The sequence below is a fragment of the Bactrocera oleae genome, chromosome 5 (genome assembly GCF_042242935.1).
Source record: "Bactrocera oleae isolate idBacOlea1 chromosome 5, idBacOlea1, whole genome shotgun sequence".
Classification (NCBI taxonomy): Eukaryota; Metazoa; Arthropoda; class Insecta; order Diptera; family Tephritidae; genus Bactrocera; species Bactrocera oleae.
In genome coordinates this window covers 66,544,564-66,565,062 of record NC_091539.1, presented here as the reverse complement: position 1 = coordinate 66,565,062, position 20,499 = coordinate 66,544,564, and the positions used below count along the sequence as shown (strand labels likewise).

The window sequence follows — 20,499 nt, the reverse complement described above, 5'->3', positions numbered from 1 at the left end:
ACGTAATGATATCCATTTACTACAATATATAAAATATACTATTTGTGTATATATGCATGTGGTTAAAACAAATTACTAGTAGGAAAAGAAAGTGTTGCCAATTTTTTATTTTTATTTCTATTGTTTTTGATTGAGCACTACTAGTTTTTTTTAATACCGCTTTTATAATAAGCTTTAAACAAATACCAAATATGTATATGTATTCTGTATGTTATATTGAATATTAATAATACGCACATGTGTATTTTCAAATTTAAGTATTATAAAAAAAACCTAGTAAAAAATGTGTATCATCACCCTTGAGTATTATAATTAAGCTAAGTGATATTTATTTTCTGCAAGCACATACACATTTATCAATAAATTTATATTGAGGCTTTGACGAATGCAGACGCGCAAAAACGCCTTTCACGTTTTAATAGAAATTGATATTATTCACCTCATTAAGTAAAAGTATTAATAACATATGTCAGTAGGGAAACATTTGCTTGTAACTTACGCTCTCAACTCATGCGTAAAAAAACATAAAAACGTAAAGTACTTTTCACATATGCATATACTTAAGATATATGTCATACGAGTGTATGCATGTATGTGTGCAAGCATGAATATGCATTTTAAATACAGTTTAAAAGCCCTTTATCTGAAAATACTATATTAATAATGTAAATATTTGCGTTCTGTTGTATTTAAATGTATGCTTAGTGAGGAGTTTAAAGACTGCAAGTCACTTTGCATATTCGATTAGTTGGCTTTTACTGCTTGCACTTATTTTTGTGCTTCTTAATACATGAGTTTTTACCGCAAAACTGGAAAAAAATTTAAATTCAATGTATGCACTGTTTTACATTAAAATAAATTTAGAAATACATGCGTAAGTAGGTAAACTTACATTGTTGAAGTAATCGGCATTGCTTAAGGCTCAATTTTTACATTTTGTTATTATGTATAGTTTTGCTTAAAACTATATTAGCGAATATTTATTGAAATTTCAACACCTTAAGCTGAAGTCCGATAATTTTTTACTGCTACAAAAAAAACCAAAACTTACGTCATAAGTTTACATAATACACTTAATTTTATCGCTTTATGAGCACAACACACATTTATATTTAAGTAAGCTCAATATTAAATTTACAACCGAATTGCCACATTTATTTACATATTTATATTATTTATCGGTAAATGTTAGCTTAAACATGTCACAATCGCTTTATTCTCAAACTCACAGCATTACATATGAAATTGGGAAAAACTCTACTGAACTCTATTGAAATAAATTATATATGCGAATTTTTCTCTCTGCTTATAATAAAAGTAGTCTTTTTACATTTCAACAAAAATTTAACAATTAAAATACCACCATCACCAAGTTTTACAAAACACACACACTAAATATTATATATAAATTTTAACGCTTTTAAACTTCAAATTTTAAAATTGAAATCATGTCGGAAATAGAAAGATTCAAGCAGCTGATTCGGGGTGCATTCACAATAGTAAGAGTTAACCGAAAACTCTTATATTGCATATACACATATGTGAGCAATTAAAATATTGCATCAAAGTTCGAGGAAAACGTATAACAAATTTTGTAATAAACGCTATTAATTCAATACATAATAACTTATTTTATTTTCGTCAGAAAAATTATAATTGAAATGATTGATTTTATTATTGTAAGAAGTACTCTGAACCTCCCCATAACCAACAGCTGACACGTAAAAACAACAAAAACAATTGTTCGTATTTGTTGTTGTTTTGCTGATTGTTGTTCTGAGAGCGAATTTGTAGCAGATAAAAATACTTAAACAAATAATAGTTTTGTGCTAGTAAAATAAATATAAACAACATAATTTTGCTTCAAATTCTTTTAACATTTAACAAGAGTACGATTAAAGTTCGAAGTATTACATCTAGATTGCATCAATCACAAACTGAAAAATCAATAGAGCAAAGTTATTTGACGAATCGCTGTACAGTTTATAACTACACAAACATAGAGTAACATGGGCGCTGAGCATTCCCAGCAACGAGCTGAGGCAGATGGACGAGAAATTTTTGAAGGCGATTTAAAAATCACACTTGGCAATGCAAGGCAATCACATAGTGCCACACCCACTGGTAGCACAAAACGACGTAATGGTCGACAAAGCACAAGCAGCGCTGGCTCCAATCGTGGCAGTAAACATATCGTTGAGACAGTAACAGCAACTGCATCTCCCACTACGTCTGTAGAGCTTAGTCGACCACCTTCGCCACCACTGAGTGTATGCTCTGACTTGCCTTACGTTTCTTATACGGATCGTCCTATAGGTGACTCACCGAAAATTCGCAACAAACCGCATAGTCGACACCAACAAGTCAACAGTATAAATCGTAGTGCAGGTATACGCAAGTCTTTTGGCACGGGCGCTATACCAAAACGTCCACAATCCACTTCGGGCACAATAGTGATAGTTAAGCCAGGCGCGCGTGACGCAGACTACGATGCTGATGCAGATTTGACACGTTTGCGTAACATTCCACAATTCCTGCCTGTATTACGTGATTCTATAACAACAGCAGCTTTTACACGTGATCAGGAAGTGCTGGAGCGTTTAAATGCGCAACATTTAGTGAATATTTGTAGTCGCATGCAAACACATTTAAATCTATGCGCCACACAAGTAACACAAGAGCAAAATCATCTTGTTGAACGTACAAAGGTGGTTAGCAATTCCATTACAACATTGTTTGCTTCGTTTGTGGATATGCAGAAAACGTATGCTGCTTATGCCGAGCAATTCTCCAAGGTGCGTACTATATCACAACAACTGAGTCGTTGTAACTCTTTGCTGCATGACAATATTGCAAATTTGGAAGCCATAAATAATTTTCTCGATGTTGAAGATCGTTTGGAGCCTTTCATTTGGCGCACAGATGATGGTAAGCAGCGTGGTGAAGCAGAAGGTGCGCCTGGTGGAGGTAGTGGGCGGCTGACGCGTATGTAGTGTGGTTAAGAAAATGCTAGTCGCTAATTATTTTCTCACAAAAACGTTAACGCCATTCTGGCCAAACGTTCTAATCTGGAAAAGCAATATTTTCTTTTCTCAGGTGTAAAATCGTTATATTTGTTGTTATATGACCTTGATCCAGCAGTCTAGTTTCGATTATGGTCGAAAGTGTAATTTGAATTAAGTTTTTGTTATGATTAAGACGTGTGTGGTGTAAATATAATAAATATTATATATTATAAACTACAAGATGTGTCTTGTATTTTCTAATTGTTGTAAGATACTAATTTAAAAATATTAATGTTCAAAGTTTACTGTTTAATATAAATGAATAAGAGAATAGAAGAGTAAAATAATTACATACATTTATTTATTTATATATAGTTCCTCAGTTTAGTTGATATAAGTACTAATTACAATAATACATATATATATATGTATTTATACACATAATACTCGTGTATGTTTCAATTACTTTTTGAAATAAAATATCAAGTACTAATATCTACAACTCATCTAGATTCATTTCACATATAAAACATGAGCAGTATTTTGTGTGCAATACCAGCTTAGTACACTAGAGACATTAGTAACCTAGTGAATATTCCATTTAATGTTAAGAGCTGTCAAATACAGCAACACCACAACAGTAAACAACGTGGACATTCACATTCGTGTAGTGCACAAAACTTATTTACCTAATTATAGAAATTAAAAAAGATTTTGTAGGCGCAATTTATCCTCAGCATCACGTTTACGTTGCTCCGCGTCGATTGCTTGTAGTTCTTTATTTACGGCTGCTTTCAATGTTGGATCTAGTTCGGCTGCTTTGAGAAAATCACTACGTGCCTCTGCCGGACTCCAAGCTCCAGCATGTGCTTTAGCACGTCGAAACAGTGCTTTAACATTGTCTTTATCTAAATCCAGCACTTCAGTGCAATGCTCTATAACCGCATAGTAATCACGATCTAATAGACGACATTGTGCATAATTCAATAGTAATGGCACTTTGATAGCGGCTAAAGCCAACCACTCCACATCGTGTGGTTTTTCTCTACAATAACAAAATATGAAATAATACTTATACCACATATGTACATAAATTGTAACAAGTTTGCGGTTACGCACTTTGTCATAAGCTGTTCAATCATGCCGACAGCTTTGCGGTAACACTCTTCTGCTTCTTTATAATTTCTTTCTTTGTAAAAATTATTGCCCTTTTCACGCAATGACTCTTGTGCATTCATCTTTTCTTCGTCGTTCATTTGCCAACGCTCCTTTTCATAATCTTCTGGTTGCTCGATAGAAAATAACTCGATGATGAATTCCAAATCACTTGGTTTGGAGAGCAACTCATCGAGATCTTTATAGCCAATACCTTCGTTTTGTAGGGTCATACCGCAACAGTGTCGGCGCTCTTCTACGTTCTTAGACACGTCTCGTAATGTTTTCGATATGAATGGATATTGGGTGACCAACTATATTTGAATTTATTAGTAAGAGCCAATGTAATTGTAGGCAGTGTACTACTCACCGTTTTGTGCACTGTAAATTTGGCAACTTCGTTGAGTGCCATCTTTTGTACTATGACTTCCCAAACCTCCAATTTAAATTTCTTACCGAGCACCAATTCCATTGGTTGACCCATTTTTCGGCTGTCGTCCAATGTGGAGCCATCGTCAATTCTTTTGGTCTGAAAGTGAAATTTGACTCGGGTGCCTGGTTTGAGTGGTACGTTTTCTCTGCCAGGGTGTATTGTGTGTTTTGTAATTAGAGCGTCGTCAAAAGCGGGCGCCATGTCTATTTGTAAAGAAATTTAAAGTAAATATTAAAGCTATATAAATTTATAAAACTGTTGTACTGTTATTTGATAAGAAACTAATGCTGCTTCTACGTCGCCTCGAAGTTCACAATGGTACCTAAAAACAAAAACATTGAACATATAATATTATATATTATTTTTGGGAAACATTTTTTAATAAAAAAACTACGGTTACATAAAAAATAACTGTGCTAATTTATTTGGTAGCAAGCATAAATAACTATATAATTCTATTGTTAATCTCTATTTAATGGTTTATAAGAAATTTCGTACCTTTTCATATAAAGCAACCCTGTGTATAGCCGTGTGGCAGAAGTGCGTAAAATAGTTTCAGCTGTGCGTATTAGTCGTACAAAAGTATTAAATCATTTGATTTAAAAAAAAGTTTATTTCAATAAATAAACTTAATCATTCAGTTACTGGTGGCTTAATTTATCTTTTCTTTAAGTTAAATGGCGGTAAGTAATAAAGTTTCTTGGTTGGTCTGACTATAAAACCACTTCCAGTGTAAGAAGCATTTCCTTAAATGCCGCACGGAAAGTAATCCATCTTTTTTTTAAATGCCGGTTTTTTAGACGTTGAAACCGCCAAAAATTAACTTCCGATTATAAATTATACATTTTTTGCTATATGTTAGAAACCTAAGTGTAGCAAATTTCAATTTATCTTCTTTAGATACGTACCAAAGATCAATTAGCTGTGCTGTTGAAGCTTATTGAAGTTAACAAGATTGGTTTAACACGCAGAAACTTGAGTATCCGGCAAAGAATATGGCAGGTTATAACACAAAAGCTCAACGAAATGCAAGGTGCCGAGAAGGACGTTGAAGGTTGGAAGCGGGTAAATTAACATACAAATTTAACTTTTGTTACAATTTTTTAAAATAATTTTATTGTACTAATAGAGCTACAATTCTTGGCGTTTGAATGCGGGTAAATATTACGAAGAAGAAATTGAACGCATTATTAAAGATGGTAAAATATAAAATATTTTAAATTAGTACACTAATAACATTTTATTATTGACTTACAGTCGCGGATGATGACTATTTCATTATAAATGTAACAGAAGACGATATGTCTAGTGATACTACTTACGACGAAAGTGCCACTGTAAGTTGATATGATACATGCTATTAGATTTATTAAACCAAAAAACCGCTAAATAGTACTTAGATCCCAAAGACCGTCAGTTGACACTTCTGCACGAACTTGTTAGTAAACAAAGGCTTTTATTTATCAACACCTCTGAAGATGACGAACCACTGAGGCAGCGTCTCTGGCAAAATATAGCAGACGAATTGAATAATATACCAGATGGCGTTAAATTGCCCAAGGAAGAGTGGCAAAAGGTGAAAAATAACATTAATGGCTAGCTTACTTTTGTCAATGATACTTAGAATGTTTTAATTATTTTCAGCACGTTGATTTGCGTCAGTATACTGTAGCGCGTGGGAGAAAAAGAAAACACTTTCGAAAGCCACCAGCAAAAGAGAAAAACAATGAGGTTAGTAATATGGTAAATGCTTAGCTTACTTGATTTTTTCAATAACATTCTTTATATAATTGAAGCAGCTTGACGGTTCAGAAAATGCCAAAACACCTGCTTCATACGAGGGCGCATACGAAGAGTATATAGTTGAAGATTTCCCCACTATGGACAAACCATCTACAACAACAGAAGAACCACTTAAGCAAAAGGATGTGCATGCGAATGACGTTTTTGCGGAAATTGACGATACTGATGACAACACTGATGATATTATTAATCTACTAAATGAGCATGATGATAGCAATAATGTTAGCGAACATTTTCCTTTTGATATTGATGATGTCGAAGGAGACGATTACCTTGACAATGCGGAGAATGTTAATAACGCAACGGCGGATTACGACACAAGCAAAGATAAGCGTGCCAGAGTGACACCAATAGTTAAATCTTTTAAGTTTTCAAATCGTATAGTAAACGCTGTGGAGCAATTAAAGGATGACGTCAAGGAAACTAAAGATATGCTAAAACAAACAACAAATCTGCTGAATCGTATGTGCAATATTATGGAAGAACGTAATAAGAAACAAGATGAGACAAATGCGCTGCTGAAGCGGAATGGGCAAATGCTGAAAATATTGGTGGAATACAAATGTGGCATGCGAAAGGTGAAAAAATGAGAAAGAGGTTAAGAAGAAAAGTGAATATAATGCAATCAATTTTTAAAAGGTGTGTAAACTCCATTGCTACAGTCACAATTTTTGACTTAAATGTGTGTAGCATTTGAAAAGAGAAAAAATTAGTTCTATTAGAAAAAGCGGGGGGGGTTAAGAAGAAAATAATGCAATCAATTTTCAAAAGCCATTGCTACAGTCACGATTTTTGACTTAAATGTGATTTAAAAAATGAATTTTGTCGTTTCACTTATTTGCATTGCTGATTAAAAACAAATTTCCTCATTTTTATGTAAGTATGTATATATATTATTTTTTGTATATTTCCATTGCTGCTTTGTATTTAAATTTACGAAATCAACGCTGATTCCGCTAACAAACTCCTAGTTTTTGCATTTTTTATGCTTTAGTACATTTAAATGTATTAAATTTATGCAATTTGTAATTTAATATCATGAAGTCATAATTTGATGTAATATTTATTATGTTTAGGCATTACACTACATATATAGTTATAACAGTTTGATCAGTAGGACATATACTTATATACATATGTATGTATATGTAAACTGTATTTATTGTTTGTAAACGATTTCCTTTGTTTGTTTTAAGATTTAAAAATTTATACATATGTATGTATGCATAATTATATATTTTGCTTAAATATTCACTGCTAAATATTTTTATTAATTAAATTCTTTTTTTTTTTTTATAAATAATGCTCACAGAGTTCTTCTGCCTCATCGCTTGTGTATATAATTTATAAATGACTAGTAAAACAACCACATGCGTCGAACACGCAATTGAAAAGTACATATTATAAGTAAATAATGTCTAGGTAGTCAATTATTTTGCATTGTAGCTCACTTATTGTAGTAATTAAGGTATTCTTTATATTTTAATTCAATTTTGTACGCATAAAAATAGCTTTATTAGCTTTATGTACGCACAAACTTACAACGCTTATGCTTAGTGGCGCTTAAACTATGCTTCCAGCATAAATATGCGTTCACACATATAAATTTAGTTAATAAAAAGTCACATTTTGTGAATTTGTTGTGTCAATTTGTAAAATTAGATAAAGAAAATACACAAAAAATTGTAAATTAGCGCTGAAAAAGCTTATGTTTTTTGTAGCTTGTTGTAGCGAAGTTTTTTTAGTTTATATGCCAATAATTAGACATATACCATATTTGAAATTAAAATTGTTGATCTCTGTAAATAATTTTTAAGCTTAGTTCAAGCAGTTGTATGCAAATTATTTTATTATTTAACTGAAAATGCATTTATCACTTCACGCACTACTAAAAAAATTGCATTAATTTGTTTAATTAATTAATTTAATCATTTAAATAAATACTTATTGCTATAAAGTACACAATTTTGTAATTACGTAAGAATATTGTACTGTAAATGCAACTGTGTTACAAAAAAAAAATAATTAAAGAAATTTGAATTCATACAATTTTGGCTAATTTGCTAATTTGCTAACCCCACCGTAATATTACTCGTATAACTATATAGCATGGTTTGCATAAACGCAGCATATTTCATAGCATATTTTTCAAGCTTCGAAATCCCATAAATGATATGTTTTCTCATGTTCTCATATTACCAATTTGGATGCTTAAACTATTTGTATGAATTCTAAGACGAAAATTGCTGCTACTTTTCATTAAACATTATTTTTTTTTTTAACGCTAATAAACGCTTAGAAGAGCAAAGTGGTTGTGGTTGTTGTAGTGGTCGGCGTAGCAGCCATGCCATATGGATTTGGCTGTTGTAACGGCGATTTAAGTTGCTCAACAATTATCACACCATTCTCATCCAGGCTGGGATTCAACAATAAATTCTCGACCTGCTCGTCGGAGAGCAGCTCTTTCGGCTCTGACGACCTGAAATGTAATTTTCATTTGTTGTTTACAGTTACACATACATATAAAAGAGTACACATAAAAAAATTTGTACTGCATTCTAATTGCATTTAAAGATTAATTCAATTTGTATGTATATATGCATATACTATGTACTGTAGTATATATTAAGGTAGGTACATATATAGAAAATTCCATACAAGTATAATGATTTAATAATTTGCTTATTTTTGTGCATTCCAACTACATATTATTGATTTGTAAAAAATATGCAATGCATTATGTAATTCTATAGGTATGTGTATATGATAACATTGTGCGATTAATATATTTGGCTGATCAGTAACCAATACATATGCATGTATTTATATAATTATGTAGTTGCCTACAAATTTGAATAGCAAACAACTGGAACAAGCAACAATTTCTTTTAATTCAACATGCAATTTTTAACAAGTTTCTTCTCATTTTTACTCTTTGGTACACCGATACAGTTATGTAAACATACAGTTATGCGCATTTTTAACATTATGCTGTTTTGCAAATCAATATTGTCCGACATTGCTTTCAAATTTGCTAACAACTTCTTAAGTTGCAAACTTTTTTTAAAATTATTTATTATTAATTTTTGATTTTTCAGTTTCAAATTTTGCTTAAAAATACAAGCAGCACGCCAAAAAATTCACCTAAATGCTTGCGTTAATTCACCACAATACTCGTATGCATGTATGTATGTATGAATTTAAGCGAACGAATGCCGTTATGCATGCAGGCGTAATCGATTTGGTAAATAAATGCTTCAAGCTGGCCGCACAAATTTCAAAAAAATCTCCATAAAAGCGAATCATTACAAACTACTACGTATGTATGTATGTATGCGCTTAATTTTGTTTTGTTTTTTTTTTTACGAAAAATGCTTTACGCGAATTAAATCAATTTGGTGAAGCGATTTTGCAGTGTGCTCAGCAGTCCAGACTTTTTAAGCAAAGCTCTACTGGTGGCGCTGTTGCTGGCAGCAGCACCACCGCCTACTGACCTGGAGAAGAGGAAGAAATCGCCGGCCGATGTGGTTTTGCCGCCGCTTGTTGCGCCCGTAGCCGTCGCACCGCTTGTATTGCCGTCCGCATTCTCAGCGTTCATCTCCGATTCGCTGTTGCGTCGCTCCAGCGATTTCCCCACCCTTTGGAAACCGAAACTAAATACATCCTTTACCTTATCGCCCGCATCGATTAGCAAATCGAGACTCTGGCGTCGGCCAGACATCTTTAAGCTGTTCGAACGCGACAGCCATTGGCTTAAGCTCTGTTTTTTGTTTAGCTGATCCTCGTGAAAGATCGTCGTACAGGTGACTTTGCGTTTCGGCTCATCCGAGGAGGAGGATGATGAGTGATGCGATTGCGCATCCTCAGCGCCGCCGCCTGGCTGATCGTGCAGCAGTGACTGGTTGGAGTAACTGGAACTTGTGCTCTCCGAGTGCGACAGTCGTATCTCAGTCCATTGCTCAATATCGTCATTGTCGTCTGCGTCAGCGCCGGTACTGGAGCTGGCGTCGTGCGCACTACCGCTGCCGGCGCCACCGCCGCTACTGCTGTTGCCACTCGACTTCATCTCGTACGGTCCGTGCAGTGGTGTATGGCCAAAGAGGCTGTCGCTGGTGCTGGCCGACTTGTGCATGCCGCCGTTTGTGGAGAGTTTCTGCGTTGTGTGCAAATAAAATGGTAAGCGTTCGTAAATATAAGTATTGTTGTGTTTTTGTGCATGGCTGCGCTTACCTCCCTCAGATTGAGCGTTGGAAAGTCTTGCAGCAAGTGTGGACATTCGTGCTCGTCGAAGCGTCGCTGATGCACTGGACTGGACTGTGTGCTGAGCTTGGCGGGCAATTGCAGATACTCCTCGGCTGTGTCCAGCTCTTCGCATGAAAAGTGTTGATAGTTTTGCGCCGTTGGTGCGACATTATTGACAGCGCACAGCTGTGGCAAGAGTGTGTCATTGAGCAGGTCGCGTTGCTCCTGCCGCTGTCGGTGTATATCTTCAGAGATCTGTTCGAGGTTCTTCAACGCCTCGTTGTAAGTCATTTTCGCCTCGGTCACTCTGCTTTCAAGTTCATTGATTTTTTGCTTTTGCGCTTTCAGCAGTCCGTTATAATTGGCGCGCGCCTCGTAGAAGGGTCTGTGGGGTGGTATGCAGAGACAAATGAAAAGTTTTGCAAATTTTAAGAAAACAAAAAAATGTGAATTTAATGCAAAAGTGTCCATAGAAACCAAAAATGCAAAGTGTCTTAAATTTGGAAAGTGTCTGGTAGTCTTTCTGGAGCGTGCAGTCAGTGTGGTGATACTTACAGAGCATTGCAACGTTGCTGATAAACCAAAGCGTTCATTTCAAGTAAGTCTCGTCTAAGGCTTAAACTAAAAATTAAAAATTTAAATACTGAAAATAAATTATACATAAAAATTAAGTAGAGAACCAAGCGTGAGAAAGATGGTGACTAGCATAATGACAAAGTAGCAAGTTTACTTATAAAAAACTAAACTTATACGAAATTTGATGCTTTCTGCAGTTATACCATATGCGCATGTGTGTACACAAATATAAAGAAATAAGTATATATTTATCATAAAATATATTTTAATATATTATATAAGTAATATTTCGCTACGGAAATATCAAATTTATCAAACGGGCCAAATATTTTAATTTTATCGAAAGCTTCAATTGCGTTCATCAATCATAGTCTCCATTCGTTTCCTTAAAAGATTATCAAGCAGATCTCCTAATTTTTACAACTTTGGTTAGACCTATATTGGAATATGGCTCTGTTGTATGGAACCCTAGCTACCAAATCCATTCTGACAAGTTAGAGTATGTTCAAATAAAATTTTTACTTTTCGCCTTAGGGCATTTCGGATGGGATTCTAGGGTAAGTCAACCTCCATATACTAGTCGTTTAAAACTAGTCGCAGGGAAATCCTTGGCATAATATTCTTGGTGAAAATCTTGAATGGTACAGTTTTCATTTCTTTTCTCTGATATGAAATTAAATTTAATATCCCGGTTCGTTTTTCGAGGCAGTTTAGATCTTTACTGTTAAAAACCTGTAGATGAAATTTCGAACTAAATGAACCATTCCGCTATATATGTCATGATTTTATTACTCATTCCAGCACATTTAACTTATCTGTCACACTTTTCAAAATTAAAATGACTTCATTGCTTTCTCTTAATAAATAAAAATGTAACACTTTATTATCTCGTAACTATAAATCTTAGCTGTTGAAATTTTTGTTTCTATGTTTTCTGAACAGTTTTGGATCGCAACACTTAAAAAACTCTCTTGCTTGAATCAGTATTGCTTGAGCAGCCAGGCGGCTTAAAAGTTTTGGAGAGTTTGGAATTTCTTTTACGTGGACCCAATCGGCATGGGAAAGTAAAAGTATGCTGCAAAAGCTATATTACATAAAACATTTTGGTTTTTAATTAGAGGTCATTCACTGGCAATGTCAAAGTTAAGAGTCTTCCAATTTTGAAAAAGCTTATTATAACATGTCTTATCGCCTCAGAACTTGTACCACCTTCTTTAAAAGGTTAAAATTCGATACACATCAGATGCAAGTTTCTAGAAAAGCTGTTAGTGGGTTTGTCTCAGGCTGAATATTATGATGAGAAAAGCAGTACGAACATTCTGATATCCACAAAGTGCAGCTACATGGTCTAATATACGTCGTCCGAATGTAAGATGAAGGTCTCCTATTAAATTAAAGGCAGACAACTTGTCTCGAAGTTATCGAAACGAAATAAGGACTTACTTATGAACCCGATCTCGACCATTTTGACTCACTTTGTTGGTGATCGTGTTTGTAGAAAAATAGTTGTGGAATTGAATCGCAATTAGCAAACCTTTTTGCTCGACTTAACCTAAAACTTGACTGTATAAGTAAAAGTAGTCATAGAACACTCATGGTTTGTTTCTAAGAATACTTTTACTCAGATCACTAAAAAATTATGGCTGGTGATTAAAATTGTATTTACTCCATTCTACCGAGTCCAACAACTTAAAAGTTCGATATATATAGTAAACTCATTAGAAACCAATGATATTTCGATCATTTCGTGCTTTCGCGCATAAGCACGGATGAAAATCTGTTTAAAAGACCAAAACTTCGAATGATGGGCCACAACTATTTTAATGCCTACTTTTGCAACATTCAAGAAAAATACGAACTAGGTGGTAAACAATTGCGGATGACAGAGAAATGGTGAAAGCTTCGAAAAAGCTTGCTTCGAAGTTGTCTCAATCGATGCGTACAAAAAATTCTAAAGTTTGCTCAAACAATATAAATGTATTAATCAATATGGAGAATATTTTGTGAAATATTGAAACCATTTTCAACTAACAATAATCATTTTTCCATTGTTAGAACATAAATTGAAACAGCAACCCTGATATAAAATTGACTTAGAGCACTGCTCACATTATAGTCACACAGTCTTCGGATTTCCTTTCCAAATACATTTTAACTTTATATACATGAACTTTGAAAAATTAGGTTAGGTGGTGATTATTAAATCCGAAGCGGTATAAATGAAATTCTAGCACCAGGCTAAAATAACCACAAACGCTACAACAAAATGTGATAATGAAGAATAACAACAGTTATCGAAGGTCATTGTAATCAAATAACATTTCTAACTGTTGATTATCATTTTACAAAAACAAAACACACAAATTTAATGACGTTTGCGCAATCTCGCCCACTTCAAACTATCATGTGCGAAATAAGGAAAATGCAACCAAACTTAGAAGACATGTTTGTGTGTGTGTAATGTGCGTTAATGTTTCACAATTTACGAGTGTGTGCAGATAAGTGCGTGCGTGCGAGCTTTCGTTTTCGTAATGATTTACAGTGCGATAAAACGAGCACAGGGAATGGACTCACCTCGACGCGCGTATTGCTTGCTTTAGTTGACCCTGCAATTTACCCACTCGATTATTGGCCACTTCCAACTTGAGTTGACACATTTTCAGCGTATTCCGAGCATCCGTCACCTCCACCTGTGACTGATTCACTTTGGCTGTGGCACAAAAACAAAGAAAACGGAAACAAATTGAAGAAGGAAATTCAAATTAAAACTTTTTTCCAAAGCGCGTTGTTATTTGCTTTTGTTTTTGTAATAACTGTATGTATTTGTATGTATGATTTTATTGTTGTTGTTTGCCTTACTGGTAGCATGACTGAGCATTTCTTGGCAGGCTGTGTCCAACGTCGCTTTTTCACCCAGCCCCTGCTCGGCCAAATAGACCATCTCCTTGGCAGCGCAATGTATTGATTTGGCCTTCTCGTAATTGACTGCCGCTTGTTGTGTCTCCTTTGCCAACTACAAGGCACACACACACACACAGCCATACAGACACAAACAACCACGTGGAAGCGAAAAATGAAAGAGGAAATGTATATAGTAGATATATTTATCGATTACATTGCATTTGATTGCATTTAACGGTACTCACTTGCGCTGCATAGATACGCGACTCGTAGTAGGGTTTCGCCGCCTCGATGGAGTTGCCCAATTTGTGTGCGGCCTGCTTGATGCGCACCTCGCTCTCCGCCAAGATACGCTTGAAATCACATTTTGCCTCCTAACGGTGAAATATCGCAAAATAAATATATGATTGCATATAGTTTGTTTGTATGTATGTACATATGTATGTATTTGTGTTTGCGTGTATATTAATTGCTGTAAAATGCTTTTTATTGCATATGGTTACATTTCTTACAAAATGCTTTTCTAACTGAATTAAATGAAAGCAATTAGGGCGCCGCATTATAAAGACACACACGCACCCGTATGGGTATTTATATTCGCCACGGCATGTTTGGCGCATCTGGCAATGCTTTATTGGAACATTTTAAACATTTGAATATTTTCCATTAATTTTGAACCAAAGTAACTTACTAAATTAAAATCTAAAGAAAATTAGTTCTTTGAAGTAAAAATGTAGAGAACAAATATTTAAATTGTTGTACTCATTCTTTGCTACAGAAAATATTATTCATAAATATGTGAACTTTAATCTTCCATCAGAAGTGTTATGGTAGCTATAATACCGTTTCCATATCTTGATTTTTAGTTTGTATGAAAGCTATATGCTTTAGTGGTCTAATCTGAACAATTGTTCGAAGATGGTATCTTTACCTTAGGAAATAATGCATGCCAAATTTCGTTAAGAAAATTTGTCAAATAAAAAGTTTTCCAAAAACTTGGTTTTGATCGTTCAGTCTATATGGTAGCTAAGTGCTGTAGTGGTCCGATATTGGCGGTTTCGACAAATGAGCAGCTTCTTAGGGAGAAAAGGATGTGTGCAAAATTTCAGATCAATATCTCAAAAATACAGAAGTAGTTCGCGTATAAACAGACAGATAGATGGCTAAATGTGATCCCCACGTTTGGCTAATTTATTGGTTTATAGGGTCTGCGATATTTCCCTCTGTGAGTTACAAACTTCGTAATAAACTTATTATAATCTATGTATTCAGTGTATATATTGTATGTATTCTATGCCGTCATATTAGCGATGTACAGGGTGACAGTTCTAAGTACCTTATCAAACTAAATATTAAGAAAACACTAAAAGCTAACTGTGATGAACTTTATTATAATAATAAAATTATAAATTTGAGAGAACATATTACATAGGTATTCTTGTTTTTTTCTAAATCATGTCATCCGAAATTTTGGTTACTGTTGCACATTTTACTTCTCTTATTGTAATATTGGACAACATGGTAAAAGATCTGTATCAAAATTTGTGAAAAAGTATTGCCAGCGAACCTCCAATGCATTTTAATAACAAGGAGTATTTGAGTTTGATCTTGAGATCTTAGTTTCTGTAACATTTACATTTTTTATAGAATATAAATTAAATTTTTTGTTGAATACCGTTCATAGATGTTTGGCCAAAAGTTCTATGTCGACTGAGTTTCGGTTGAAGTCTTATTAGGCTGAAGTTTTGCACTGTTTTTCTGAACAAATAAATATGTGAATGCTTTACTAAATGACACTCTGAACCTAACCTTATCACTGGCTATTCCAGAAGTTCATAATTTCAAATTCCATCACCCTGTATTTAACAACAATTTTATTTAAGATACCCTATAAACCTTGCGCTCGAAAAATATTTTCGTAGCTCAATTAGACCTTTAAAATCTAATTATGCAATATAAAATTGTTAGATGCCAATATGTGGCTCAGTGGAAGACTCTGAGGACTACAAAAAAGACAAAAATATCACAATTTCTTGAACAAAAACTATATACACACTAACACACTTCCACATGTGTTGAAAGAGCAGCTCACAAATAGGTGCAAAGCTTTTGGCATCCACTTGAGTAGCTCACGTTCAAAATGAAATCTTCGATGATACTCGAAATTTAATTAACTTGTATGTGGCCACATGTAAGCTAAATGGGCCGCACACTTATTGACTTCATTGCTTTTTGTTGTTGTCATGATTATTGACAATGTTACTGTCATGTGAAGCCGGCTTAAGCCATTTTAATTATCTGCTAAGGGTTAACTACTTAAGTTGGCTTAAAGTAGCAATAAACGGCGGAGGGAAACGGCACTTGAACTGACTATGCATAGTCATATTGGTGAGTAAATATATGAATATGGTTGTTGGGTATGTTAACATATAAACACTTCACTTTAAGTAAACTAAAATAGTGTACCTAATTGGTAATGTTAATTGTTTTTTTAAGGAGTCATTTAAGGTTGATTGTGTTTAGCGAGGAACTTCTTTAGTTTGTTAATTTTGAATAGAGATTCGCTTAGATTTTAAGCGGTTTGAAAAAGACGAAATGGAAACTAAAGTAAATACTGTCAACAAATCTTTGGATGCCTGTTTTGTATAGCTAATCAACAGCGGAAAGTATGAGATTCTTGAAAATCTTTGCTGATCTCCAAAAGTTGAGGCAAGACATTGGCAAGATTTATAATTGCAAAGGATTTCTTAAGGAGTAAATATGCAGCTCGTCTATTAGTGTCACTTCGTATAGAAAAGAATATAACAAAAATTAATGAGAAAATAAGAATAAGAAAAAACGTTAACTTCAGTAGCACTGAAGCGATAATACCCTTCACAAATACAAAAGATTCTATAAAAAAACTAGATAACTATATGCTATAGTATTGCGATCTGAACAATTTCTTCAAATTGCATTATTGCCTTAGATAATGATCCATACCAAGTTTCGTGAAAAAGTCTCGCCAAATGAAAAAGTTTTCCATGCAAGCACTTGATTCCCATCGTTCAGTTTGTATGGCAGCTATATGCTAGAGTGGTCCGATATCGGCCGTTCCGACAAATGAGCAGCTTTTTGTTGAGAAAAGGACGGCATATATACAGAGAGGCAGGCGAACATAACTGAATCGACTCAGCTCATCATACTGATCATTTATAGATATATATTATATAGGGTGCTCGACGTTTTATTCTGGGTGTTATAAACTTCGTGTTCGAGGTATAACTATTTATGATCGATCTACGGTCGCGTCAAATTTTCACATATATTTTGAGGTTTCACATTTGTACATACAAAAGTTGTAGATATTTTTATTACTTACAATTTTGCCATTTAACCATAGGTCTTGAAGTTTAGACGGAATTCGAGATAATCACCTTAGATCGCCTTTAAAAGATTCTTCTAATCGTTTTTGTTATATATTTTAATTTCTTTTCCTTTTCCAATGAGTTTCATTCTACTATGATTTTTTATTCCTTTCAAAAGTTATCGAACCTGGTCTATTTTTTTTTCGGTTTACTATCTTATTTTTTTATCTATAAACTATAATGGAAAGCTCTATATTTTCTTTAAAGATCTGAATCATTAAGTATGGTTAAAAAATCTCTACATGGACCACCCTGTTGATTTTCAGACACCATTTAGTTTGCTATACTTTCAAAACAATTGCTATAGAACTTTAGCATAATATTGTCTTAAGGTAAAATATTTTTGTAAAGTATATACACACATACTAATTTACCACTACTTCCTCATGGGTGTGTACATGCATTTGTTTGTGTGCATGCATCGAATTTATAAATGGCTGCCAGAATATCTTTCATTCGTTATTTGTAAACCAATTGTTAAAGCATTTTATATAACGATTCGATAAACTTTTTTGCAATTTTCTGCATGATTAGCGTTTTTTTTTATATGATACATTATTATGTAAGACCAAAATCAATACTTACGTCGAGTTCCACTTCATATTTGTTGATATTGTCTGTTGCTGTGTTTAGTTTCTCTAGCTCAACCTGGAAAAGTATGCAAAAGCAAACTGTCACTTATGTATTGCGGGTTTCCGGTGTGCTTTACAAGTACATAATATACAAAAGTATGTGTGTGTAGGTGAATAATGTAATAACACGAGATTTTTTATTTAAAAAGAGTTATTAGAGGCCGAGCGGTCTAAATATGTAAGTACATAAATGTTTTTTTATGCATAAATAAATACATATATTATATATATTAAGTACATGCACATATACAACTATATATTTATATATATGTATTAGTGCGCCTCAAGCACCTGTGTGGGTGTTGGCTCGTTGCATATCCTTTAATCATATACATAAAGGTGGATAAGGTGTGAAAAAGTTTCGCAATCAATTAACTGGTTGCGCAGTGAGTATTTTATATATACATAGGTATGAGTATGTATAAGTATGTATAAAGTTGTATTTCAAGCAGTTCTTCTACTTGTTTTTATAATTTGTAGGCAAATGACATCATTAACATCGGACAAGCATAACGGAATTAACATGAAAAGACATTTTTTAGCAAATCAACTATGCCGAAAATAGGACAAATATATGTAAATGCATACATATAGTAAATATATGGTATAAATATTTATATATGTGTATACAAGCCTACATATGCTTGAAGAGTTATGTTAATGTTCACTTGAATAGCGGCATAAAGCTACGGTAGATGTGCTATTCATTGACGTTTATGCTTAAATATGTGTCTCTACGTGTATGTATGTATGTATTGTAATTTATATACTACATATACACATATATAATAAACTTGGCACATCTGTACTAACTAGCAAGTAAGTTAAAGCAAACAAACATATTCTATGCTGGCATTATGAATTAGAGTAAAACATATGTATGTTTGCTTGTATGAACGTATGTATGTGCACGTATGCCATGTAAGAGCATTCATGCACTGCCTACATACATACATATGTACAAATGTACACGCTTATTATTTATTTTCCTTTCCATCACGGGTCATTGTCAGATAAGACAATTTCCGTTTATGACCATCAAAATCTCGCGCAAATGCATTTCAAGGGAATTGAACAAATTACAATGCTTAACAATTCATTTTTATGTGTGTTCGCATTAATTTTACTTGGTTGGCGTGCTGTGAGGATACTTGCCTGCACTCTGGGATCCACCGGGGTATTGCTTTCCATTGACATAGCGTTATCGATTAATTTATTTGAATGCTTTGCGGCTATTGCTTCTGCTTTGCTTGCGTTTTTCTGCACAATGCACACTATATACACACTTATATACTATATATATATATATACTATATGACTATGATATACTATATATGATTTTTAAATAAATTTGTATGCTAAAAAATTTATTATAATATATATTTTCTTTTTGCTAAATACTTTTGCGATTTCTAGGTTAAGCGCATATACCGATTACACACAACTATACACAACTTTGTTAGCAATTTCATGCAGAAACGAGACAATTGCTTGATATCTTTTTTTATTTGGCTCACACGCGCTTGCAATTATTAAAAATATTTTCTTTTCATTTCACCAAATTCTTTTTTTTTTTTAATTATTCAACACATTTGCTTGCTTTTTTCGATGCTGCTGCTTCTTGTTCGCAAGGCTTGCTAAATTTTTCTTTTATTATTTTTGCGTCACTTTGATGTTTTCAGCGAATTATGCATTTTTATTTTCACTGCTAGCTGGCTGCCTGACGGTCCTCTTGTCATGACATTGTCTGCCGCTCGCGTCCGATTTTCACCACACACTGCCAGTTGTTAGCGAGTGTTACCTTAATTTTGCTGGCCTTTTTCCACGCAACTCATCAACTCTTCATTTTCGTTGTCGTCGTTATGGCTGTGGTTCTCGCCTGCTTGCTGTCTAACTGGCTAACTCAGTGGTGGTGTGTGTGTTACCAGTTCAAAAGCTTACACCACGCTTTACTGTTATTTAACCCGCCGTGAAAATGCCATGACTCGCTGCTAAGAAATCTTGGCAATCAGCTGAACCCCAAATATCAATCTCAGCGCAATGTGCGTGTTAATTGTTCAATGCTCTCTCACAGCCGCTCACTCTCTGCCCCAAAAACTTTGTTTAACTATTGTTGTTGTCAGTGTTGGTTGTTTGGAAAATGCTAGTAGCTTTGTTGGTAACTTTTTGTGAGTTATCTTGGAGCGCTGGCAGCTAGCGCGCACTCAGTTCAGTTCTGAGCGCTGCGCTCTCTGCCATTCACTTGTCTTGTTATGTCATACACGCACAGGTGACAGTTGGCGTGTCTATTGTTTATGTTTTTGTTTGTTCACTTGTCAGCAAATCTTGGGATATTTATCGTTTCG

At 34.1% G+C, this 20,499-nt stretch overlaps 4 protein-coding genes across 6 annotated transcripts; 2 read left to right on the top strand and 2 right to left on the bottom strand.

The window, feature by feature from the left end:
- The first annotated feature begins 1,755 nt into the window (after positions 1–1,755).
- Positions 1,756–3,245, top strand: BORCS5 (BLOC-1 related complex subunit 5). Its single transcript, XM_014243344.3, has one exon. It carries the CDS (start codon positions 2,010–2,012, stop codon positions 2,991–2,993), a length of 984 nt encoding a protein of 327 aa, XP_014098819.3. The 5' UTR covers positions 1,756–2,009; the 3' UTR covers positions 2,994–3,245.
- Positions 3,246–3,344: 99 nt separating this feature from the next.
- On the bottom strand, positions 3,345–4,885 carry LOC106623742 (AH receptor-interacting protein). The gene is made up of 3 exons (XM_014243346.3): positions 4,531–4,885; positions 4,125–4,474; positions 3,345–4,050 (listed from the first exon to the last, which is right to left on the bottom strand). Exons 1-3 carry the CDS (start codon positions 4,792–4,794, stop codon positions 3,708–3,710), a joined length of 957 nt encoding a protein of 318 aa, XP_014098821.3. The 5' UTR covers positions 4,795–4,885; the 3' UTR covers positions 3,345–3,707.
- Positions 4,886–5,124: 239 nt separating this feature from the next.
- Positions 5,125–7,209, top strand: LOC106623738 (uncharacterized). 2 transcript variants are annotated; one of them, XM_036366555.2, is made up of 7 exons: positions 5,125–5,276; positions 5,494–5,658; positions 5,723–5,792; positions 5,851–5,930; positions 5,987–6,169; positions 6,238–6,324; positions 6,393–7,209. In XM_036366555.2, exons 1-7 carry the CDS (start codon positions 5,271–5,273, stop codon positions 6,984–6,986), a joined length of 1,185 nt encoding a protein of 394 aa, XP_036222448.2. In that variant the 5' UTR covers positions 5,125–5,270; the 3' UTR covers positions 6,987–7,209. The 2 variants fall into 2 exon arrangements, with proteins under 2 accessions (XP_036222448.2, XP_036222447.2); XM_036366554.2 differs by having other exon boundaries at positions 6,390–7,209.
- Positions 7,210–8,686: 1,477 nt separating this feature from the next.
- Positions 8,687–20,351, bottom strand: LOC106625670 (SH3 domain-binding protein 5). 2 transcript variants are annotated; one of them, XM_036366552.2, is made up of 9 exons: positions 19,310–20,351; positions 18,108–18,170; positions 14,361–14,489; positions 14,074–14,227; positions 13,789–13,924; positions 11,194–11,259; positions 10,627–11,023; positions 9,891–10,549; positions 8,687–8,875 (listed from the first exon to the last, which is right to left on the bottom strand). In XM_036366552.2, the coding sequence occupies exons 1-9, from the start codon at positions 19,349–19,351 to the stop codon at positions 8,692–8,694; spliced, it is 1,830 nt and encodes a 609-aa protein (XP_036222445.2). In that variant the 5' UTR covers positions 19,352–20,351; the 3' UTR covers positions 8,687–8,691. The 2 variants fall into 2 exon arrangements, with proteins under 2 accessions (XP_036222445.2, XP_036222446.2); XM_036366553.2 differs by lacking the exon at positions 11,194–11,259 and having other exon boundaries at positions 19,310–20,350.
- Positions 20,352–20,499: the final 148 nt, after the last annotated feature.

Coding starts and splice junctions, on each gene's coding strand:
- LOC106625670 (XM_036366552.2), bottom strand. CDS start 19,351: ATGTCAATGGAAAGCAATACCCCGGTGGATCCCAGAGTGCAG. Junction 13,925..14,073: donor AATGCTCAGTCATGCTACCA/GTAAGGCAAACA, acceptor TTTGTGCCACAG/CCAAAGTGAATCAGTCACAG. Junction 10,550..10,626: donor CAACGCTCAATCTGAGGGAG/GTAAGCGCAGCC, acceptor CACACAACGCAG/AAACTCTCCACAAACGGCGG.
- BORCS5 (XM_014243344.3), top strand. CDS start 2,010: ATGGGCGCTGAGCATTCCCAGCAACGAGCTGAGGCAGATGGACGAGAA.
- LOC106623742 (XM_014243346.3), bottom strand. CDS start 4,794: ATGGCGCCCGCTTTTGACGACGCTCTAATTACAAAACACACAATACAC. Junction 4,475..4,530: donor AATTTACAGTGCACAAAACG/GTGAGTAGTACA, acceptor ATTCAAATATAG/TTGGTCACCCAATATCCATT. Junction 4,051..4,124: donor ATTGAACAGCTTATGACAAA/GTGCGTAACCGC, acceptor TTGTTATTGTAG/AGAAAAACCACACGATGTGG.
- LOC106623738 (XM_036366554.2), top strand. Junction 5,931..5,986: donor CTTACGACGAAAGTGCCACT/GTAAGTTGATAT, acceptor ACCGCTAAATAG/TACTTAGATCCCAAAGACCG. Junction 6,170..6,237: donor CCAAGGAAGAGTGGCAAAAG/GTGAAAAATAAC, acceptor AATTATTTTCAG/CACGTTGATTTGCGTCAGTA.